General features: G+C 60.3%; 3 protein-coding genes across 4 annotated transcripts; all 3 read right to left on the bottom strand.

Annotated features, from left to right (window-relative positions):
- Positions 1-398: 398 nt before the first annotated feature.
- Positions 399-8,299, bottom strand: VPS33B (VPS33B late endosome and lysosome associated). 2 transcript variants are annotated; one of them, XM_075100898.1, is made up of 23 exons: positions 8,096-8,299; positions 7,820-7,900; positions 7,682-7,743; positions 7,352-7,401; positions 6,936-7,003; positions 6,684-6,729; positions 6,228-6,322; positions 5,693-5,797; positions 5,106-5,202; positions 4,809-4,886; positions 4,435-4,508; positions 3,927-4,013; positions 3,751-3,841; positions 3,436-3,510; positions 3,050-3,114; positions 2,895-2,949; positions 2,762-2,808; positions 2,342-2,474; positions 1,954-2,027; positions 1,282-1,383; positions 1,003-1,078; positions 815-931; positions 399-561 (listed from the first exon to the last, which is right to left on the bottom strand). In XM_075100898.1, exons 1-23 carry the CDS (start codon positions 8,189-8,191, stop codon positions 482-484), a joined length of 1,854 nt encoding a protein of 617 aa, XP_074956999.1. In that variant the 5' UTR covers positions 8,192-8,299; the 3' UTR covers positions 399-481. The 2 variants fall into 2 exon arrangements, with proteins under 2 accessions (XP_074956999.1, XP_074956997.1); XM_075100896.1 differs by having other exon boundaries at positions 7,667-7,743; positions 8,096-8,265.
- Positions 8,300-8,325: 26 nt separating this feature from the next.
- HDDC3 (HD domain containing 3) lies at positions 8,326-10,081 on the bottom strand. The gene is made up of 4 exons (XM_075100902.1): positions 9,845-10,081; positions 9,244-9,299; positions 8,921-9,161; positions 8,326-8,534 (listed from the first exon to the last, which is right to left on the bottom strand). Exons 1-4 carry the CDS (start codon positions 9,954-9,956, stop codon positions 8,404-8,406), a joined length of 540 nt encoding a protein of 179 aa, XP_074957003.1. The 5' UTR covers positions 9,957-10,081; the 3' UTR covers positions 8,326-8,403.
- Positions 9,991-21,334, bottom strand: TTLL13 (tubulin tyrosine ligase like 13). Its single transcript, XM_075100891.1, has 14 exons — positions 21,213-21,334; positions 20,536-20,666; positions 18,673-18,829; positions 18,248-18,391; positions 17,047-17,132; positions 16,680-16,905; positions 15,976-16,160; positions 14,861-15,049; positions 14,216-14,399; positions 13,695-13,892; positions 11,670-12,039; positions 11,014-11,211; positions 10,345-10,446; positions 9,991-10,260 (listed from the first exon to the last, which is right to left on the bottom strand). The coding sequence occupies exons 1-13, from the start codon at positions 21,231-21,233 to the stop codon at positions 10,370-10,372; spliced, it is 2,166 nt and encodes a 721-aa protein (XP_074956992.1). The 5' UTR covers positions 21,234-21,334; the 3' UTR covers positions 9,991-10,260; positions 10,345-10,369.
- Positions 21,335-22,344: the final 1,010 nt, after the last annotated feature.

Below are 22,344 nucleotides of genomic sequence, written 5' to 3'. Positions count from 1 at the left end.
CGTTTCTGACCAATCACAAGCCAGACCGGCACCGCCGCGTTGTCACACGTAACGGCGATCTGCCGCGCGCTCGGTGTTTGACAGCAACCACGTGACCTCGCGCGGGAGTCTCCGTCCCGCACTCCCGAACCCCCACGGGCGGTGCCTGAGCATCACTGCGCATGCGCCGTGCCGCACTCCGTGGTGGGTGGCGTGCATGATGTGTCTGCCTGTCTGTCCGTGAGACAAACATCTCCCCCTGAGAGCCCTGGCCAGGACCGCCAGCCCCCTCCCACCTGCCACACCGGCGCTGCCTCCACAGGATACCCCGCCCAGCCTATCAGGCCACAATGCCGGGCTGAGACCAAACCCAAACCCAAACCACGCCTAAGCCCAAACCCACGCCTAAGCCGGAGCCGTGCCAGGAAAGATGTTTATTGGCCTGGGGGTGTGGAGGGCGGCAGAGCCCCCCCAGCCCCAGCCCAGCCACCCCAGCCTGGCCTCACGCCTTGGCCTCGATCATGGCCTCCATCATCCGGGCGCTGTTGGTGATGGCCGTAGTCAGGAAGATGAACTTGCACCCTGCGGTAGAGGCCCCACCAGTGCCCTGCGAGCCCAGGGCAGAGCCGGCGCTCCCAGACAGATTCCCAGATCCCTGTGTTCCCCAGGAGCACCGACTGTGGGGGCTGTGGATTTCACCTCCCCCTTCCACGTGGGCTTTAGCCACCACGGACATCAAGCACGGCCACAGCTCGGCTTCACACCGTGACCACAGGAGCTCCCCAAGCCCCTGCCCCTGGGCAGGCGGCATCCCTCTGACCGCTGCAGCTCCTACCTCTCTCCTTCCCCAGGAACCGAAGAGCAGCGATTTCGGAAAAGGTGCAGCCCCCCAGGAAGACGGCGAGGATGACGCGCTGGGACTCCCAGGCGGGATTGTCTTCCACGGCGCTGTCTGGACAGGGCAGAGTGCTGTTGGACCAACCATCCCCGGCCCACCCACCCCCGGCCCAGCGCTGGCACTACCTGAGACGGAAAACTCGTTGCCGTTGAGCAGCCGCACGACCTCCTCCAGGCCCAGCCAGCTGCGGCGCTCCAGCACCTGAGGGATGGGGCGAGGGTCAGGCTCAGGCCCTGGGGGTCTGGGCAGTGGGTGCAGGGCACAGCTCAGAAGACAGACGCACTGACCAGCAGACAAACACTACCAGCCCCAACCCCAGGCAGAGGGACTCCCGCCGGACCCCCCGGCAGGAGGCCGGGGCTCGGGTGGATGCACGCAGTGCTCCCAGCAGCAGTCGGGCTCACCTGCTCAATGATCTTGCAGCTCAGGGGGATGTAGGCACCGCTGAAAACGTATGCCATGTCCCGAGGCATTTTCAGGTCATACTCTCCGTCCACACGGGGGATCTACAGAGACGTGTGATACGCTGGGTATGGGACCAGCCTGCCTGGGGCTTCACCAGCTCCCTCAGAGGTGCAGGCAGATGGGGAGGGACAGACGCCCAGAGCAAGCCTCTGCCCCAGCACACTGGGGCCAGGGCCAGCAAACACATGGCTGGGGCAGGCTGTGCATCGGAGGGCCAGGGCCAGAAATGTCACATCTCCACTGGCCCAGGACGAAGGCCAGAGAGCTGCCCCCCAGCGCCAGGCAGCTGCATGCAGCCAGCACCAGTCTGGAGTGGGGCCATGGCATCTGCAGGGGGCAAGGTGAGCCCCAGCCCTCGCATGGCCAGAGCACCCAGCCCTCCACCCGATGGCAGGGCCCAGAGCCAAGGCCGACTGGGAAGCCCGCAGTGACTCCCTGTCCAGGGGAGAAGCTCCTCTGCTGCCTGGAGCAGCTGCGGCTGCTCTGGCCCCGTGCAGTGCGTGGCTCTGGGGGTGCTGAGCCTGCAGACCCGGCACAGACTGACCAGAGCTCTTCTGGCACCAGTGCTCATGTGGGCAGAGTGGCAGGCCAGCAGCCCCATGAGGACATACCAACCCCAGCTTCTTGCTTATTGCTCGAAAATTGCTCTTCCTGGCCAAAGAGTTAAAGGCATCTGTGATCTTTCCTGGAAAACAAGATGAGGAGAAACGGCTCAGAGACTTCAGATTAATCACAGCCACAGGCTGGGCAGAGGGATGCGCAGAGCTCCTGGCTCTAGAAGACAGCTGGCAGCCCTGCCAGCCCTGCTGCTCCCGCAGGCAGAGCCCACTTCCCTGTTCATAGCACCTCCTCTAGGGGTGTGCTCTGCACCTGCAGAGTCCGCGTTTGCCACATGCTTCCAGGCAGCAGCTCCCGATGGGGCAGGTCTCTGCCCCAGGGCTCCCCTCAGGGTTCCCAGGCTTCCAGGGGACTCGCAGCGCAGAGAGGGCTGGCTCTCACCTGCAGCACGGTCCGTCACCAGCTTGCTGACTTTGCTCTCCACAGCAGTCAGGGTCTCTCCAGCCGACTGCTCGGTCAGCAGCCCGATGCGTTTGAGGTTGTGGAAGGTCAGCAAGTGCTCGGGCCCGTAGCTCTGGAGAAGGGGGCAACCAGATCACTGCAGAGCCCCAGCTGTAAGCATGGGAAGGCGGCAGGGTGCCACCTCCATGGGGAGGTACAGGCTGCTTAGAGCAACCCTGCAGGCAAAGGGCAGGGGCAGCCAGACCGCAAGGCTTGTGGAGGCAGGGGCTGTCCTGCAGAGACAGCCTGAGCATCCCTGAGGAGCGCTGCTGCCCAGCACCTCATGGCGAGCAGCAGCAGGGAGGGGAAGCCCAGTCCAGCGCAATGTTTGCTTTGCTGTGAGCCCCCAAACACACTCACCTGCAGGTACTGGGTTTTCAGGGAGCGGTAGTCCTTGGGAATGAGACCTGTGGGGAGCACCAGGGTGAGCTCTGCGCCCAGGCTGGAGCGCCCCGGCACTGCCCCTCCCTGCCAGCACAGCCAGACACCTCACCATTCTCCGTGATGGACAGGAGGCACATCAGGCGCAGGCTCTCAATGGGGGACACCTGCATGGGAGCAGGCGGTGAGCTGCCTGCAGCCCCCACGTCCCCACCGCGGGACGGGGCAGCCAGAGCAGCCTGTCCCTCCAGCTCGGCGCAGTCTCACCTGCCGGTCAATGTGCTCCTCTATGAAGCTGGTGCTCTCACGGATGTCAAAGCCCTCCAGCAGAGCTATGGCAGGGGAAGAGGCAGTGTCACTTTGCCCACCCCCAGGGCTCTCACTAGGTAAACGAGCTGGAGTCTGGGCTCAGCCTCCCTCCCTGAGTGCCAGAGAACGGGGCAGGCTTGCGATGCTGGGCCTCCTACCCCACCATGCACCAGCCCTCTGAGGATGTGGCTTGACCCTATTTAGGATCTGAAGACCCACCCCAATACAAACACCCTGGAAGGACTGTGGTCACACAGGGTGCACCCAGGATGCCTAGGCCTGGGACGAGTGGGTCAGTGCAGAGGGTGGGGGAGTGAGGACCGGGACAGGGGAACAGGTCTCACAATGTTCAGCCTTGATCATCTCCTGGAAGTCCTGCTTGGTTTTCTTCTTCATGATGGACTCGCAGGCACCAATATCTGCAAAGCCAAGAGAGACGGCCACTTTGGAGGAGTACCAGGCTCTGCAAATAGCTTGTCACTCCAGCCCCACCATGAACATTTACACGACCTAATAGCCTCTGCTACACTGCCACTGCTCAGATCATCTGCCCTTCCTGGGGACTAGCAGGGCCCTTCAACCCCCCCTGCTTCCTCCAGGAGCCCGCTTGCAGCAGCTGAGGGCCTCTCCCTCCCTGCTGTCCCAGCCCTGGCTCCTACGCAGGCTCAGCAGGCGATGCTCTTGCTTTAGTCCCTTCAGTTCCTGGGAGACAAAGTTCTTCATCTGCTTGATGTCCATGCCACGGCGCCGCTGTGGAAGAAAGAGCATGTGAGGAGGTGACCTGACTGCAGAGGGTCGGCACCGCGGGTGTCCCGCACACCAGGGTGATACTCACGTCATACTGTGCCTGCAGGTTACGTGACTTCTGGCTCAGGAAGCCGAACACACTGGAGAAATGCTCGTTCCGAATCTGGCTGAAGACCTGCAGAGAGCACCGCAGCAGTTGGCACCAGGCCCCACACTCCCCTGTGCCAGCACGGGGCCCGGCCAGCCACAGCCCCCAGCACCCAGAGCGGATGCTTGCCAGCAGCCTGAACAGTAGCAAGACAAGGCAGTATCCCCGCCAGGGAGGTCAGTGCCCCAGAACTCCGACTGCTGGCACGGCACACCCCTGCACGCAGGGACTTTGCCAACTATAGTAGCTGAGCTGCGCCTGCGGACCACGTTTCTCTGGTCTCTGTACCCCAACCCATCCCAGCCTGCGCTCTGAGGCCCAGCAGCACCCACCCACCCCCTGCTCAGGCTTAGGGGAGGAAACGCCCCTCTCAGCCTCCTCCTGGGGCCACCTGGGCACAGAGCATGGCGGGAACCCTCCTCCCCCAAGGCATGTGAGCAGGACTCACTTTGTCCTGGGCATTGAGCAGCACCTTAATACTCTTGTCAGAAGAGGTGACATCTGGCCCAAAATCCACGCTCCCTGCAGAGAAGGATGAAGACCTGCTTTGCCGCAGCACTAGCAACATCCCAGCACACTTCGGCCAGCCCTGCTGCAAAAGGCAGCAGAGACCAGCAATGCCCACCCAGCTGCTTGGTCAGACCAAGGGCTGTCCTCACGGACAGCCTCCAGCAGCGCCCCATGCTGGCACTGTCCCTGCAGGGAACAGCTTTGGCTGCAGCATGCAGGACCTGGCTCTGACAATGCCAGGCACAAACCCAAGACTCTCCCTATGTGGGTACGGAGCCCCGCGCTGCCCTGTTGCCTCCCCCAGTGACCTACCACACTTGATGCGGAAGGTGTCATCCACCAGCCCCTCGTACACCACCTGGGAGCACAGCGCCGTCACGTAGTCCATGTCTGCAACAAGAGCCGATGCCTGGGCTGCCCTTCTGCTCCTCACGCCTCCCCTGCCCGGCCTCGACCACCGCAGCCAGCCACCCCATGCTCCTCCTGCTCCCTGCAGCCAGCACAGGATCTCCGTGCCCCATTCGCCAGGAGATCCTTCTCCAGGCAAGCTGCTAGCCCAGACTGCTCCTCTTCCAGGCCTTGCCCTCTGTCCCTGTCGCTCCAGCCTACCTCTGTCCATGAGGAAGACATTGCCAATCTCGGGCTTCCTGCCCTGGCCGTCGCCCTCACTCTCCTCCTCCAGGTCCCGCCACAGCTCGTAGCTCATCTGTGATGGGCAGAGCGTGCCAGAGCCTGGGGGAGCAGCCCTGGCCTCCCACCAAGGGCCGCAGCCTGCTCCAGCACCAGCACTAGACCCTCACGTGCCGCTGCGGTGTGCCAGCCAGGACAGGGCCACGGCAGCCCACTGGGACGCCTGGCTGCAGTGGGCCTGGGGCTCACCAATCAGTGCTGGGCACAAGCACTTCCCCCTCCAGGGCATGGGGTGCTTCACAACACTCCAACAAGCAGTGGACGCTGCTGCGGCTCCCCCTGCCCAGCCTTGGCACGGGCAGCGCTGGCTGGGAGACGCAGCAGGACGGCAGAGCCCCCCGCACACTTGCTGAGCCCCCGGAACCACCTGGCAAGAGGCAGCAGCTTGGTGCCACCTCCACAGCGACGCAGTGCCACATGGCTGATGGGGTTTGATTCCCCACGATCTTAAAGGGACCAGAGAGGCTTCCTCACGCGCCAGCCAAGCCCAGAAGCACAGGCCATACCTTGGCACACCTGCCAATCCCATAGGCCTTGCCGAAAGGTCCATACAGGGAGTTCAGTAACTGCAGGGCTCGAGCGATGGAGTTGATCCAGCAGTGATCTCCCTCCTGCAGGGACCACAAGATGTGTTGGGGAGCAAGTCTGGCAGGCTGGCTGGGAAACGACTGCCTCTTCGGGTGACTCAGCTGGTGATGGGCTGGGGATGGAGCGGGCCCTGGGCTTGGTGCCTCCAGGAGGAATGGGCACAGGAATGTGCTGGGATGCCCTGAAACTGCTCAGGGGTCAGCAGAGGAGAGGCCAGCCACAGGGGGGCTGCGTGTGGAAGAGGGGAGGCATCACAGCCTGCCAGAGTAGCCACCCCTGGAAAAAGCCACCCCAGGACAGCAGGCAAGGGCCTGCGGTAAGGGCTGAGGGGACTGAGCAGGACATGATGCATCAGCTCTCTGAGCAAAGCTTTTCTGTCCCGAGCCCAACAGAGGAGCGAGGGGAAGGTGACCATCCTGCTGGGCAGTGTCTCAGCAGCATTGTCCCACTGACCAAGAAGTAGTCGCGAAAGAACTCAGGCAGCTCCATGCTGATGATGTCTTCATCCAGGGGGAGCAGGTAAAAGGACCATTCATCGCAGGTGACATCTGAGTTTGGGACAGGGAAAGGTGAGAGTTACCCAGCCCTCACCCAAAACTGCCCCAAGAATCACAGCAGCCCTGCAACAGGGGAGTGGGGAGCAGGGAGATGGGGTCTTTCCACAGGGATTCACGGCAGGACCCTCTCTCCTCCCAGAAGTCAGAGGAGAGGCGCCAACGCTGCAATGTGCGCACACCTGCCTGCAGGCAGGCAGCCAGGCTTGAAGGAACCTGCGGTTCCTGCCCACGCTTCTGTCCCTGCCAGCGCAGGCATCCCAGTACCGGGATTCAACTGTGATCCTGCGGCATCAGAGATACCGCAAGCCAGCCCTCGGGGAGGGGAAGGGGCAGGCACCACAGCCCCACTCACCACCAAAGACTCCTTCTTCCTCCAGCACCATCTCGCAAGCATAAAACTGGAAGAGAAGGAGAGACCCTCAGGTCCAGCCAGGCTCTGAGTGCGCAGAAGAGATCTGGCGATGCAGGGGACCAGCTCATTCCCAGGCATTGCAACATTTGGTTTTACTTAATCATTTCTGGGTTAGAAATGTCTGTGGAAGGCACAAAGGCCGGGCAGACAGAAACTGACAGGTAACTGGCAGCAGAGCATGGTCAGACTGACCTTTTGGGGGCTGAAGATGATCTTGTACTTTCTGCTCCTCCCTGACATCTTGTCAGCATTGACAATATCTGCAGACACAAAATGTGTGGACTCTGCAAAGGATTCCCACCATCCCAAACCAGCACAGCTCCTCTTATCTGATAAGCTCCAGGGTCCCACATCTCACAGGACCCAAAATATCTCAGGCAGAGAGAAAAACCTTGGGCACAGGGCCCATCTGCAAAGGCTGCAGACTCAGCGAAAGTCCTTCTCAAGCCCACTGGACACCGGTAGCCTAAAGCACTGACCCTCAGCCCATGCGGCATCAGATGCTCCCCGTGCCTGTGTGTGCTGAGGCGGCTGCAGCCCAAGCCTCAGCACAGGGCTGAGACCTTACCTGTCAACAGCAGGCAACGGACAATGGCCCCTCGACTCACCAGCAATGTACCTCATCGTCTTGATCCGTGGCCGGACGAGGAAGCAGAACCTGCCATCACAGAGCGATGGAGGAAAGTGAGAGGCCCCTTGTGCCCAGCCCAGCCTTCCCTGGCCCCTCTCCCTCAGCGGCTCTGCCCTGGGTCCTGTCCAGCCCCACGGAGCCAAATCCTGAGCTGGCAGCTGGAAGCAGCACCTGCCCTGTGCCTCTTGCCTCCCACTCCACCATTCCCGCTGGCCTGGCCCGGGCGCGGATGCTGCCTGGCCGGCCGCGGGGCCAGTGCAGGCCAGGCAGGGCAGCCCCAGTGCCACCGTACCGGTGCGGGACTCACTGGTCGCTGGCGCTGGGGGCCGGCCGGCTCTCCACCTTGTACAGCTTGTCCACCTCGTGCTGCTGCAGGGAGAGGCCGAGGTGTGAGCGGGCAGTGCAGGCAGCACCGGCACTGCAGGCAGCTCTGGCCCCAGGGTACCTTCAGGATGGAGACGTTGGCGATGCGGTCCAGGGGGCTCATCAGGTCGGGCTCGATGAACAGGTCCTTCTTCCCGGGGAGCTGCAGGAGGGCAGAGGTTGGTGCTCCCGCCACACCGGCTGCCCTCGGGCCCGACCCCGGCCGCCCCAGGCCCGATCCACCTCCCCTGCCGGTACCGGGCCCCTTCTGGGCCGCCCCCGGACGGCCCCCACCCCAGCCCCCGTCCCCGGTGCGGGGTCCCACCGGGGCCCGGCCTCCCGCCGCCCGGGCCCGGACCTGCTCCAGCAGGTAGATGAGCTGGTCCCTCGCCAACCGCTTCAGGATGCCGAAGTCGGGCGCCTCAGGCACGTCCCGGCGGCCGGCGAACGCCATGGCGGAAGGACGGGGGGCGGCGCGGGGCACCGGAACGCCCGAACGCGGCCGCGGCGCCGCCGGAACCCCGCGGCGGAACACCCCCACCCCCCCGGCGGAAGTGCTCGGCGCCACGGCAACACGGTGAGGCGGGAGACGCTCAGCTCTGCGCACGTTTATTGGCCGCCGCGCCCGCCATGCCCGCCCCTCCCGGTCCCCGGTGGTCCCGACGGTCACAGGGCTAAGCCGCGCTCCCCGAAGAGCCGCTGCAGCTCCGCCTCCAGCGGCGCGCTCGTCCCGCGCAGGCCGGCCACCACCCGCGCCGCCCACCGGAAGTACTCCTCCACACGCTGCGACGACCACCCTGCAGGGACACGCGTGGCGCACGTCACATCCGGCTGTGGGGAGCGCCGGGAGGTGGCGCGGCTGCCCCGGGTCCCCCGGGCCCGGTGCCGCCGTGAGAGCAGAGCCCCGCTCGGCCGGCACAGGCGGGGCTTCCCCTCCCGCTCCCCCGTCCCGACACCGTGACACCCACCCACCCCGTGACACCCCACACCGGGCCAGGCCTGCAGTAGCCTGGGCCGGTAGTACCGAGGGCTCGGCTGTGGCACCGGCAGCGGGTACCAGCCCCACGCTCACGGGTGGAGCAACGTCCCCTCGGCCCTGCCACACCGGGAAGCAGCTCTGGGAGCGGCCGGGGCCCTTGCCATGGTGCCGGGTGCGGCCGGCGGCGCCCGGTGCGAGCCGTACCTTGCGGGGTGCAGCGGTTCAGGTCCCGCAGGTTGTACAGCTTGTCCGCCAGCTTGACCAGCTTGGCCCGGGGGCTGCTGCCGGGCGCGTGTTCGACCTGCAGGCGCTTTCGCTCTGCTTTGGGCAGAGTCTTGTCATCCGTCACCTCCTCCACGACGCGCCTGACCTCCTCCCCAAACCACTCCTCGATCTCGGAGAAGGTGGTGTCCGTGTCCTCCACCGTGTCGTGCAGGAGGGCAGCCTGGGGGGGATGAGGGGACATCCGGGGGTCCGGGGCCAGACCCCGCGGTACGGGGAGCAGGCCGGGGCGGGCAGGGCGTTACCTGCAGCACGACAATGTCCGTCACGCCAGCCTCGTGGGCCAAGATCCTGGCTACACCTGTGTCGCAGAACAGAGAAGTGGGACGGGGGCGTGGGGAGGGGGGAACCAGCGGCTCCAGGCCAGGGCAACGTGTGGGCACCAGGCAGCGAGGGGCCCCTGGGGACCCCAGTGCCCGGGGTGGGGGGACCCTGCAGGCACGTCCCAAGGGGGGAAAGCCTTGGGCTGGGGCAGGCAGGAGGATCCCGGGGGACTGCCACCCACGGGGGGGAGGGGGGTGACTGTGGGGACAGGAACCCCGGGGCAGCTGCTCCTGTGGGCACTGCCCGCGGCAGGGCAGCGGCGTGGGGTAGCACCCACCCCAAACACGGGGCTGGGGAGCCGAGGGGGGCGGGCAGCGGTCCGGGGGCTCAGCCCCGAGGCAGGTGGCGGGGACGTGTGGCGGCAGAGGGAAGCTGGCTCCCCGCAGGGACCCGGGTGGGGGGCCCCCGGGGCTGAGCGGCGCTCCGGAGCAGCCAGGGGGTCCCGGGGATCCCCCGGGAGCGGGACGCGGGGCTCTCCCGGGGCGGAGCCGCGGGGGTGCGGGTGGGGGCAGGGCTCCGCACCGATGGGGTGGTTGATGTAGGGGGTGCCCTCGGGGTCTTTCCGCCGCTGCTCCTTGTGCTTCCTGGCCGCGAAGTCGGCCGCCTCCAGCAGCCGCGCCGCCTCGGAGCCCATGGCCGGCGCGGCGGAAGCACGCGGCGGAGGCGGGTCCGTTCCAGCCGTTTATTGCGCGCCGGGCCCCGGCCCGCCCTGGCCCCCCGGCAGCCGGTACAGCAGCGAGCCGTCGGGGGCGCGCACCTCGCGGCCGGCGGCCGGTCTCGGTGCGGCGCTCAGCGACCTCTCGTCCTGCCGCTGGCGGCGGCGCGGCGGGGGGCAGCCCCGGCCCCGCAGCACCCGCCGCACCACGTCGACGCTGACACCGAAGCCCTGGGCCAGGCGCTCCAGCGGCCACTCCTCGGGCAGCTCCTGCCGTAGAAACCTGCGGGCACGGGCACGGGCACGGTTACCGGGGCACGGTTACCGCGGCACGGCCCGCCCCCGCCGCCCCGGCCCCGCCGCTCACCGCATCTGCTCCATCGCCTGCCAGGTCAGGGTGCGCTCGGGGGCGCCGCGCCCCCCGCCCAGCTCCCGCCGCAGCCGCGCCGCCCACCGCCGCCGCCGCGCCCTGCGGGGGAGAGACGTGAGCGCCCCGGTGCCGGCCCTGGCCCGCCGCCCGCACCGGCCGCCCCGCACCTCTCGGCCTCCTCCAGACCCGGGTCCGGCGGCTCCGGGTCCCCGGGCCACGCCGCCGCCGCCCGCCGCGGGGTCACGGCGAGGAGCGCCGCCGCCCGCAGCCCGCGCCGCAGCAGCGCCGCCATAACCGGCAGAGGGGGGCCGGGGACCGGGCGGGGCCGGCGGCGGGGCGGCACCGGAGGGGGTGGCGCGGGGTCCCGCGCCCTGGGGGCTCCCGGGCAGGCGGTCGGTTGTGGCAGGGCGGGGAGCAGGTGGAGCGGGGGGGGGTCGGCTGCTGCTGGGGGTCGCAGGCAGGGGTGCGGACCGGGCACCCGCGGCCTGGCCGAGGGGAAGCTGACCGCGGCAGGGCGTGGGTGCCGCCCGGGTGTGCCGCGGGAGCCGTGCCGGGGCCCAGACTCCGCTCGGGGGCACAGCAACCCCCCCAGCCCAGCAGCTGCGGTGCTCCGGCGAGCACCCACTGGGAGAAGGCTGGCTGTGGGCGTCCCCTCCGCCACATTACCTGTGCTTTTCATGCCGTGAGCGTGCGAGGCACTGGCACGGTGCAAGGCACACGTGTGCAGCCCGTGGGTGGCCGAGGTGACGGGGAGCTCCCGGACTGCGGCAGGGCCAAAGGTGGCATCGCCTGTGGCCTTCCCCACGCTGGCTGGGGACCCTGGGTGATAGCTGTTTGCACAGAAGGACAGCCTGCCATCTTCCCCTGGAAGAGCACAGGCAGATATGTGGGGAGCAGACAAACACCAGCAGCTCTGGGGGTCAGCGGCCCACTGCTGCCCTCCGTGATGGGGCTCTGCCCTGTGACACCCTTCTCACCCTGCTCTCAAGTACTCCCGGGCTTCTCAAGCTCCCCCATCCCAGCACATCAATCCTTGGTCCTGGGAAACCACCCACTTTCCTCCTTGCCCCTGCCAATGGGATGCTACCAGCCTCAGGCAGAGACCTCCAGCAGTCACCAGTTCCCAGAGAAGTGCTCAGTGCCCCCTCTGCAGGGTCTCAGCGACCCAGGGACTCTGAACTCCATCCAGCCCACCCCCTCCTCCCACCCCAGCAAGACCAGAACATCCACAGCTCCCACCCATCTGCCCGTGGCTCCAGCTCACTGACTTGAGCCTCCACAATGCAGGCACACGGAGCCAAAGGAAGGTAATGCATACTCACGGCCTTCAGCCTTGTTTCCAGCACCAGGGAGCCGGTGACCTCTCACCTGCAGCACCCTGGGTTCGGTGCAGGGCTGGGGAAGCGCTGCTGTCCCTGCTGCCTGGATACGCAGCCAGCCCACGTCCTGTGCCCGGAGGCCCCGCCGCACCTTGCGCTGCTCATGGTAAGGGATGCTCTGGCCTCGAACCGAGAGGGAGCCCGTGGCGGCAGGATCCAAGCCCGGGCCGGCCGGCAGCTCGGCCTTGGCTCTGGGGCTGTGTACGAGCTGCCATGCCAAAGGCCGGAGTGGGCTTCCCAGGAGCGAGCGGGGGATGAGCGTCACTAAGCGATGGGCCTCCTGGCCCCTGAGCGCATCCCAGAGAAACTGTGGCTGGAAGGAAAGGAAGCAGCCGCAGCTTAGCTCCGGGGGCCTTGGCAAGAGGCAGGAAGGAAAAGTCTTCCCTGGTCATCTACTAAAGCTCACTAAAGCGTCACCCTGCACTTTCTCCCCAGGCACACCACAGTCACTGCCACAGGCTCGCATCATCTAAGGGGTCGCAGCAGCTGCCTGCCTGCCCTGCCTGCAGCAGGGCTGGGACTCCCGTCCTCTGCCCATAACACTGGGCTGAGCTGGAGCAGGGTTTGTGGAAAGAAATGCCAGAGTGGGCTGGGAAGACTCCAGTGATGAAAAATCTGACCCACCCCCAGATAATCCTTCACTGCTGAAAACATCCAGATTTTAGGCAGAGTTTGCAGTTTCAGGTGCTGTTCTGCTTTGTCTGGCGGGGGAAAAGGCAACTACCATCTGTTCTTACAGATCAAACCCCATCTTAGGCTTCTTTTGTTAAATTAAATGGACTATTTACAATTTATTGTAAGAAGTCTTCTAGTACCTAGGTCCTGAGTAATTCCTGCAACTCTGGCGCCTTGAGTTTGTCAGCATCCTTCTGATGTGTGCTACCCTTCCAGCCGGGAGTAGGAGGCCTTTCTGGAAGCAGACGGTGCCACTGGAAGGCAATGGGCCTTGCACAGGTTTCCACCAGTTTCAGGTCCAGAAGTAGCCCTTCCCCAACACAGCTGGGCATAGCCACCGTCAGAGCTCCAGAACAGCCTCCGTAGCCTAATGGAGCCAACGGGCAATGGACTGCAGGCTAAGTCCTTGTCTGGTTTTAGACCAGCAGCACTGGTAGCCTGGTTTGGGAATCAGCATGGTAGCCAAGACTCAGCGTGATGCAGTCTCACAGATCTCTAGCTCTAGGTCCAAACCCTGGTTCCCCTGGCGCAATCCTCTGCAAAGCCCAGCTTTCTTCAGCTGAACACCTCGAGACGGTCTGGGATGGGGCAGCAGCAACGTCAAGGGTTTACGCTGTGGCGTGCTCTTGCAGAGTGAGGATGGCTCTGAAGGGGGAGCCCCACACCGAGGGCTGAGCCCTATGCGGTTTTAGGCACATGCATGAACTTAGTGTCAGAAGGCGTGTGGTGGAGTCATCACCATCCCCGTGTGGGGAATGGTGTCCTATAGAAGGCAAGATGCTTAGGGAGAGGTGGTGTTTGCAGTCAGAATTCACCTAAAGACTTTTTTTTTCTGTTTTAGACATCCCTACACTTCCCTCCAGTCCCTCTTTGCTGTATGCACTTGTTTACTATGCTCCTAGCACATTAGTGCTCTGAGCCTACCGAGGAGTTGATTTTATTCAGCTGGGAGAATCACACTACTGCCCCGAATCAGCAGCTCACACAGAGCTGTGTGCTGGGGGCAGCAGTGTCCGAAAGGCAATATCATCGGGGTCTGTTCTTTGGAATACCAGGGAAAGGGATCCTCTGGGGGAGGGTGCTCAGGGGCTGCACAGAGCACACACCTTTGGAAAGGGACAAAGCCAGTAACTGCATGAAAACCCACGGACCCAGGCACTACATTGGATCTCATTTAACTGAGCCACACCAGAAACACTCAGTGCCCGTGATCCATTCCTCATGAGCTTCCCGTGAATGGCTGTCCCCTACATCAGCCTTGTTGTAGGATGGATCTGGGCAATCTTCATTTACCTGTCTCTTGGAGATAATGGTGCAGGATCTCTGGGTGTTGGCTGGTCTGTCGGTTGTGGGGAGCAGCTGGGAGAGCTGATCTGCGATGCCCAGGCCTCGGATGAGGTTCTTACGCCGCAGAAGAGCATTTACTCTTTTCTTTTCCTCATCTTCAACAATATCCTGGGGTTGCATAGAGTTGTACTGCATGCACTGTACCTTAGGAAAGACAGACCTGAGTTACAGCAGAGTTGGAGCAATGTGTGAGAGAGACAAAGCCACAGACTGCTCCGAGCCCTAAGGAGAATTACAGACTTTGGGTGGAGTGGGACAAAGATCCTGGTGGGAGCCACAACAGGGAAGGGACAACACTGATGTGTGCAAGTACCTCCCAGCACAAGCCATCAACTCTCCGGACTTGACGCAGGGGAATCCATCCTCGTAGTTTTGTTCCTCAGGGGGTACCACGGCCCAGCGCTGTTCCCAGAGCCACGTTATTCCCTTTGAGAGCCCCATGACAACTGCTGATGAGAGCAAGGTACCTTTCTGTCCCACGACCTGGTGCTTCTATAGGTGAGGTGGGCTGTGGGAGCTGTGGTTTTATTATGGATCTGGGATTTGTCCCCAGCTGACTCTCCATGGAGGTCATCTTTCCTCTCTGTTTTCTTCTTCCTGGTAACAGCTTCCAACTTTTCTTTCTTCAGGCGAATTTCCTCCAGTTGCTGCCTGCCATAGAACAGTAGTCTTAGTCACCAGTTCAATGAGTGCCATAACAGCGAGAGGCTATTATGAAGCCTTCAATCCAAGGACACTTTACTGCAGTTGGGAGATCTGTAGTGAATAGACCATAATAGCACTGTGCCAAGAAATGGGCCAGGAGTGCCTTTAAAAGCAACTCTCACTGCTGTAAGAAATGCCCTGAATTAGGCTGTGCCAGCCAGAAGGTTAGAAGACACTTGCACCATGGTGCCTCTGGAGCCCAAAAGCCAAAGGGACGTTGCATTTGCCTCCCAAGGGTACATGTGAAAGGACGTGGCTTTGCTGTGGTGACACAGCACACGCAGACTCCTTCCCTTCCAGCTTACGCACATCTGTTAAGCAGCAAAGTTGCTCCCAAGAAGGGATCAGAAGCAAGCAGTCTCTGTGCCACCCCTGTGAGGAGCGGGTTTTCCACAGCAGCAGCGTACCTGGCACACTCCTCTCGTGCTTTGGACGACGCTGTTTCCTGGAAGAGGGAGCCACTCTGCTTGAAAAATGGCTCATACTTCTCTGTTCCACCTGCCGGATAAATGCGCCGGTAACCGCCCAGGTGCGAGTTCTCGTACTTCTCTGCCTGAGACAGCCAGGCAGCCTGGCTGCTCTCTAACTCCTCGCGTCTGCAAAGCGGGAGAAAGCACAGGCAGGGAGCTGCGACAGGAGGCTCCAGGTGCTGTGCCGGCTGAAGGACAAGGGCTTTCCCTATCTGGGAGCATGTTTCACACAGGTGCACTGCAGGGAACCAACACAGCCCACACCTCTTCATCCTCTACCTGTGGAGCACTGGTGAATCATTTCCAGATCTCTCCCCTGCAGCCCAGGCTCACACCCTGCCCCTCAGCCTTTTCACCCAACTAACCCAGTTAAGAAAAGTTCAGTTAAAATGTGCCTATTCAAGGCATATCTGCCACCCTGCATGCTGCTGGGAGCCTTCCTTGCTAGCAGGGAGCTTGGGGCAGCCAAGGCTGCAGGGACAGGCAGAGTACAGAGCTAACACGCTCAGTGTCTCCAGCCCAGACTTATCTCAGGTATCCTAATTGAAATGGGAGCTGGAGGGAGTTCCTGCCTCACCCTGCATGGCAGGAAGAGCCCAGGCAGCAGGCTCATCCAACATGGCCTCATGAAAGGACATGCAGACAGAGAAGCAGGAGGAAACCTTCAGCCCTGGGAAAGGAACCCCACTCTGGAGAAGGGCCCTGTGTCCCCAGATGCTCTTGGTCCCTGAAGCAGTCTTGTCCTGGGACCGTCGCTGTGAGGCCAGGGATGCCGGCACTGCCGGACATGACAAGCAGGCACAGCTCGATGGGTTGACTCTGTAGAGGGCCCAGAGCCACAGGTGTCTCAGATCTCCTAGCACCCAGAGATGAGCCCTGGCTCTTCCTTGCAGGATGAAGGTGGCTTGGGAGATCTCTTCTCAGAGGCTATGTAGTGCCCCGGCCTCTGAGAGCTTTAATTTAGAGACAGCCAGCCTTGTTTTTTTATCCTGCTCCACCATGCCTCATCTTTTCTCATGGGGGACCTGCAGCACTATGGGGAAGGGCAATACCTGGATGCGCGGAGAGTCTGATGGGCCTGGAGGAGCCGTTCTTTTGCCCGCTGTTTGTCTTCCTCCAGCACCTTCCTTTTGTTACAGGCGTGCACATTTATCAGGTTGATGGTATCACAGAGAAGAGCATCCTTCACCTCACGGTCTAGGCGAGAGTCTGTGGTGAAGCTGGGAGAGTGGTTCACCTGCCAAAAGAAGCAGCTAATCTAACCTGGCACGTCCTCCCAGAAAACGCTCCCTGGCCCCAGTCTGCCCCACTGCATGCTCTCCAAGTGTGTTCTTCCCTGTAACAGCAACAGAAAGCAGGAGGCTGCATGCAGTGGCTGGTTCTGTCCTGCAACATAGTGCCCATCCGCACTGCAGGTCATTCAGATCCCACACCCCGCAGGACTACAGGTGTGGGGCAGCTATCATAAATTCAGGGTGCTGTTACAGGCAAAGGAGTCCTAAGGTTCAGGAAACTCCCTGCTGTTAGAGAGGGTGCAGAAGGAACAGGCTCTTAGACCCCGCTTAGCCTGCAGTGGGTTGCTTGGCTACTTGTCTTCACGGCCTGTTTAATTTTGTGAACACGGTGGCCCTTTTTAATCAAATGAGTTCTGTTCATCCCACCACCCCTTGTTCTGTGGCCTCCCCCAGACAAGCCAGCTCTTGGCTCGCTCCTGTTTCCAGAGTTGCTTCAACACGGCAGGAGACTCCTTCCTCACCTCTAGCAGCCAAGGCTTCAACTTTCTGTCTAGCAAAATATCAAAACCCAGTATCTCAAAGCAAGCACAGCCAGTAGTGTGGTTTGGAAAGCAGCTTTGGTAATTGTGCTTCACAACAGGGTGAGCTGAAATAAGAGTCTTTATAATAATATCTTCAATATCTTCCCAGAGTTTTGTTGTGTTGTAGCTGTTAGCCATCATCCAGGCATTCAGGGTGGACAGCTTCCTGTGTGGAGGACAGGAGATGAAAAGAGCTGACATGTGATACCATGTTTGCCCCAAGAAAGATGGAAGTAAACCAGTGCCCCAAATGCAGCTCTCCTGCAGGATGTGCACAGGGCGCTGCGGTACCTGGAGAAGACAATACCTCTTACTGCCCATCATGTCATCCTGGATGAAGTTTTCATTATGTTTGTTGATAGCGTAGTTGGTCAAATGCATGCAGATATCATCCTGAGAGAGGAACCGCAAAAGACTTTCATCTACTCTTAACCACAGAGCGTAAATAGAAACAGCCCCATTAGCACTAATCTAGCCACCGACTTCACCCACTTCTATCTCTTCTCTGTGGCGGTGACTTGCAGCAAGGAGTTAATCATGCCGGTGATTCCCTCTCTAGCCAGAAGGTAAAGCTAATAGAGCTCTACCCTCTCTCTGCACCTCTGCCCTTATCTCTGCGGGAGAGGGCAGGGCTCAGCTCCACAAATGCTATTCCAGCCGCAGCCTCACCGATAAACGGGGGACTCCTCAGGAGAGAAGCTGCAGCAAGTTTCTGCAGATTCTTCCTCTTCCTTTGTTCACCCAGAGCAGAAGACGTGCACGTATCAGAATGAGGGAGGGCAGGTACCTGTGTAGCTCTGGGACAAGCGGGCCGATAGCCAGAAGCCCAGGGTGTCTCAGGGCAGCCCGTGACCATAGCACAGCAATCCAACGCTACAGGCCACCTTCTGATGGGATTTTACAGGTTACAGACCCCTGCCTGGAGCCAGGCACGGCCATACTCTGCACCTGGCTTTCCCAGCTCCCCTCCCTGTCTCTCCTGTGCTGTTCCAATACCAACAGAGAGTCCCCAGATCCCTTTTTTCTGCCTGAAGCTCAGGCAGACAAGGAATGGTGTGGTCTTGAGAGCACTCATAAAGGCAAGAAGCTGTTGGAGTGTTGCCCAGAAACTCTGTGGGGTCTCTGTCCTTGCAGGTTTTCAACATCTGACTAGGTGAAACCCCAAGAAACCAGATCTGAATTTATTGTTGACCCAGTTTTGCACAGAAGGTAGGATTTGGGGCCTTCCAGGGTTCCTTCCAAGTGAAACAACTCCATGGTTCCATGATAATGCCAGCAAACAGCCCAAAAGTGGGGCCTGGGAGTAGATCTACTTCAGAAACTCCTGAAATGCCTCCTGTGAGGTGGTGGAGGAGGTACAGAGGGAGGGGAGAACAGGGAAGAAGAAAGCTGGGTCCCATGAAACCCACCAGTCCCTGTCTTTTCGAGGTCTGGAATGCCCCTAGGAAAAATTAGGGACTAACACCTACAGATGCTACATGAGGTTTTTTGAAACTTCCCTTTTTTACCAGGTTTCTGCTGCTGGGATCGATGTACCTCATGGTAGCAAACCGGGCCAGACCCTCCTTGTAGACAAAAATCCTCAGTGGGTCACAAGATGTGACCAGCACATAGATACGCATGTCGAATTTAAAGCCATCGATCAGGAAAGGCTGCAAGAAAAAAGGCAGGAGCAAGCATGAGATAAGGAAACACGGCTAGGCATGCTGCCAACTCCTCAAGGTTGGCTACTCTATCTGCACTGCTTGTGCCGCTCCTTGGCAGCTCAGCAGCGAGGAGAAAGGCAAGCTTTTGCCGTGCCTCTGCTGCGCTGCAGCCAGCCCAGTACCCCTGGCAGGCCCAGCAAGGCGCAGGACTCAAGGAGGATGCAGGGTGCTGGAAGAGCTAGGAGGTTGCAATCCTCCACCTGTTATTTCAAGACCATCCCCGTTACCTTAGAGATATACTGCTGGCAGATCATATGCTCTCCGTGTTTGATCTCATCTGGATTACGTGTTATGAAGATACCTCTCCCCTGGCAGCCACTGTCTGGTTTGCAGATGAACATTCTGGTTTTCCTCGCCCGTCTGTAGGCCTGGAAATCTCCATAGCTGTGCGAGGAAGGGGTGGCTGTTACAAACTGCAAAAAACCAGCCTCTGAACTCTCTCATGACAGTTAGGGACTCAAGCTATGGTGCTGCGGGCCAGTACGGACCAAACTTCTGCAGCAGAGGAGTAGTACACCTATTCCCAATCTATATGAGTTACAAACTGGTCCTCGTGTGACCTGGCAAAGCTCTCCTGGTTCCACCTGTCACTGGCACACATCTCCACCGCTGCCAGGAGGTTCACGGGAAGTGGTCACAGTGCACACAGGAGCCAGTAAGATTTTGGCCCTGCCACCACAGAGAGAGAGCAGGAGAAAAGAAACAAGCCCTGGCTACAGAGGAGGAGGAGGAGGAGGAGGTCACAAGTCTTTACATCCCCTTCTAAGCCAGCTCATCAGCAAGCAGGCAGGAGGCCACGGCCAGGTTGTTGTAAGCAGGGCGCAGAGGCTCGCGAGCTGCGTGCACCTGCCACGTTAGATGGGCAATCAAGAGCAGCTCCAGTGGGGGTACGGTGCTTTGAAGAGTCAAGCCCATATGCCAGTTAGTTATTTTGCTGTAGGTGGAGAAGGACCATCTCTCTAGTGGGCACCACGTTTAGAGAAAGAGAGAGGAAAACAGGACCAATCCCCAAAGACACTGCCAAGAGCCATCTGAGCCCAGGAAATGCAGCCTGGAAAGAAAGATGAGAGAACTAGGTCTGTCTTCTCCAGAAATGGGAAGACTGGGAGGCCATGTGGCAGTAGCCTTCCTGGACATGACACGCTATTAGCAAAACGCAGCAAAGCCCTGTTCTCCAAGGCCAGTGCAAATGGGAGAAGTACTACTTGCTGATATTTCAGCAAAGATGCTTTAGGTCAGATCGTAAGAAAATAATTCTAACCGTGAGGAGGGTTCAGCTACAGGGGAGCCCTACTTTGAGGTCTTCAGGTAATGGTAAGAATAAAATCCAGGAACGTGTGTCTTGTCTCCTTACAACCACCCAAACTTTGAGCGCTCTTTGGTCTCACCCAGCTACGTTTCTATCATTGCTTGCCTGCATATGATCAGAAAAGCCAGGCCTTCTGCCCCAAAGCTTGAGTAACTCAGCAATGGTTTACATCTAACTGTATATGTATTAGCAGAGTGACCCACACTCTTCCACTATCCTCTGCCGTCAGTGTGCTCTACTGCAGCGGATGGCAGAGGTGCAGGGGGTGCGGAGACGGCTGTGGCAGTCAGTGGGGTGGAACCGCCTCGTGCCCCTGTCCTGTGCCCTTCCCGGGTGAGCGATGGGCACCTACCCAGACGGTGGGACAAGGGGGCCTGCCATGCTGCTGTGCCACGGCCTCCTGTTCACCCTGAGCTGCAGAGAGACCTTACACCAAAAAACACAGATTTACACTTCCCACTTGCCCACTGCCCTTTGGCTTTCCAGGAGGGTCCCTCTCCCCAGATTTAGCCCTTTGGCACACAGCCGGCCCAGCAGCAAGGCACATGTCGCAGGAGACGCCGTTCCACGGGCTAATTCAGTCTAATAGGAATTAAATATGTGTGAGACTAGAAACGTGTCTCAACACTCTGTTCGGTTCCAGGGAAGGTTATGAAGGCCCAGACTGAGACAGGAGATCTCAGAGAAGTCCCTTCATCCTGGCCCTGGCTGTCAAGCATAGAAGCTCCCCCTTCCTAATTTCGTACCCCTGTTCTCAGCTGCATTAATGCATATCACTCACTCAGCTGGCAGGCACCAAGTGCGGGGAAATATATTGTACTCCTTGGGGAAGAGCCTGAGCATGCGGTTAAGGTTGCGAGCCAACAAGTCCTTACGGCAGATCTCTATCATGCCTGGAAAATGGTTGATTTTCTGAAAGAGGTGCAGACGAAAACCAGAATCAGCAAAGGAGCAGCAGGGATCTTCCTCGAGACCCGAGGGAAGCCCACAGGCAGAGAAACTGGCATGCAGAACAGGAAGCTGGGCTTGCGGTTGCCTTGAATGGCTGCTGGGGGACAAGATTACGCTACAGCTGCTTTATCTGAACTTCACCAGTCCGATTTATCTGCTTGTTCCATCTCAGCCCTGAAGCTCTCCCTCCCTAGAATATCACAGCTTCTGGAAGGGAGCCATGTGTCATCAAGAATCATTTATTTCGTCCTACATGAAAGGGGTTGGCAGCTCTCCAATTCATGCTACTAACTACCACAGTGTTGCTGATGGCACTGTACCAGAGACCCAACAGAAGTAAAGGCTTGTGAACCTGCGCCCTCTGGAACCGACGCAGAGGAGGGGGCACGGGCGCTAGTTCAGACGCTTCTGTTTCATTCTGCAACACGATGTTCCATTAACAGCCCCCGTCTCACCCTCCCTCCTGAGCTCTTCCTGCTGGGCAGCCTTCACACGGCAGGTATTTACCTGAAACCGCTTCATTTCCATGACACGCTCCAGAGAGACAGAGTAGTCCGTCCAATACACTGTCCACTCCTCATTTTCTCCCACTTCTTTCAGCCCGCAGCACCGTGCCGCCCGCCGCACTGTACCAAAGCAAGCAGATGACAAGGCACCAGGCAGAGGATATTAAGTACCGGGGGCCGTTAAATCCCCAAGGTAACCAGGGACAGAGCATGGGACAAAGCTCTCCAGGCTGCAGTTCCGCTCAGAGATGCAAGGTATTGGTGGGACCCTTCAGGAGGCCTCCAAAACACAAGCTTTACCTGGCTAAACTCACCCCAGCTGCTGCCTGCAGGTGCAGTAGGAGCTATCAGCCCCATAAGTCTGCATGCCGTGGGGTCCCAGAGCACCCCCGGAACTACAGCAGGCTTGAACCTGCCATGGGTCTGACACCACATGGGCACATAAAAATCTTCTGAAGAGTTTCATCTTTGGAATGAAAAGCTACCTGGCAGCAGAACACACAAGCTCTGGGGCAGAAGGTCGCTGCTGGGATGGTTCGTGTTAGTGCCAGTTCTGAATGTGGCCTCTCGCAGGGCTGGGGAGGCGATGAAAGCCAGCGCACGCCAGGAACCCTTGTGAAACGGTCCTGGTTCCCAGGGCACCTGCGCTGCCATACCACCTCCCCATCCTCCTCCCGTCCCCACGCTGCCCGAGCACGGCCCCGGGTGAAACACGCAGCGCCTGCTCCTCTGCACAAAAACAGTGTTCCTCGCGCAGCTGGCCAGGCTGTGACCTGCAACAGCGCAAATGCGGTTGCGCTGCTAGAACAGTCGTTAGCAAATTGGCTAATTACATCCATCAAATGATAGGAATCTATTAAGATACAGCTTGTGGCAGCAAAGACCACCAAGGCAGGAGGGTGGCCCAGCTCCCTGGAGCAGGTCACTGGAGATGAACGGCAAAGGGAGAGGTTCCAGGCACTGATATGCCTGTTCCATCACCAGCTTTACGTTAAACAGTTGAGAGCTCTTGCCTCGTTTCCCCAGGCACAGTCTTGCATTGTGACTGCCCCAAACTAGACCTTTCTCACCAGTTTCAGCAGATGTGCGGCAAATGCAGCCGTACGGGGGGGAAACACGAGGGCTGGCACTGC

This window comes from Phalacrocorax aristotelis, chromosome 7 (assembly GCF_949628215.1).
Source record: "Phalacrocorax aristotelis chromosome 7, bGulAri2.1, whole genome shotgun sequence".
In the NCBI taxonomy this organism is placed as follows: Eukaryota; Metazoa; Chordata; class Aves; order Suliformes; family Phalacrocoracidae; genus Phalacrocorax; species Phalacrocorax aristotelis.
The sequence above is the reverse complement of the archived record's forward strand: the minus strand, read 5'-3'. Positions and strand labels throughout refer to the sequence as shown.

Coding starts and splice junctions, on each gene's coding strand:
- VPS33B (XM_075100898.1), bottom strand. CDS start 8,191: ATGGCGTTCGCCGGCCGCCGGGACGTGCCTGAGGCGCCCGACTTCGGC. Junction 7,402..7,681: donor GCCCCCAGCGCCAGCGACCA/GTGAGTCCCGCA, acceptor CTGTGATGGCAG/GTTCTGCTTCCTCGTCCGGC. Junction 2,950..3,049: donor AGGAGCACATTGACCGGCAG/GTGAGACTGCGC, acceptor GCTCCCATGCAG/GTGTCCCCCATTGAGAGCCT.
- TTLL13 (XM_075100891.1), bottom strand. CDS start 21,233: ATGGAAATGAAGCGGTTTCAG. Junction 13,893..14,215: donor CCAGGTCGTGGGACAGAAAG/GTACCTTGCTCT, acceptor GTCTTTCCTAAG/GTACAGTGCATGCAGTACAA. Junction 12,040..13,694: donor CCATTATCTCCAAGAGACAG/GTAAATGAAGAT, acceptor CTTTCCTTCCAG/CCACAGTTTCTCTGGGATGC.
- HDDC3 (XM_075100902.1), bottom strand. CDS start 9,956: ATGGGCTCCGAGGCGGCGCGGCTGCTGGAGGCGGCCGACTTCGCGGCC. Junction 9,300..9,844: donor CTACATCAACCACCCCATCG/GTGCGGAGCCCT, acceptor TCTGCGACACAG/GTGTAGCCAGGATCTTGGCC. Junction 9,162..9,243: donor CGGACATTGTCGTGCTGCAG/GTAACGCCCTGC, acceptor CATCCCCCCCAG/GCTGCCCTCCTGCACGACAC.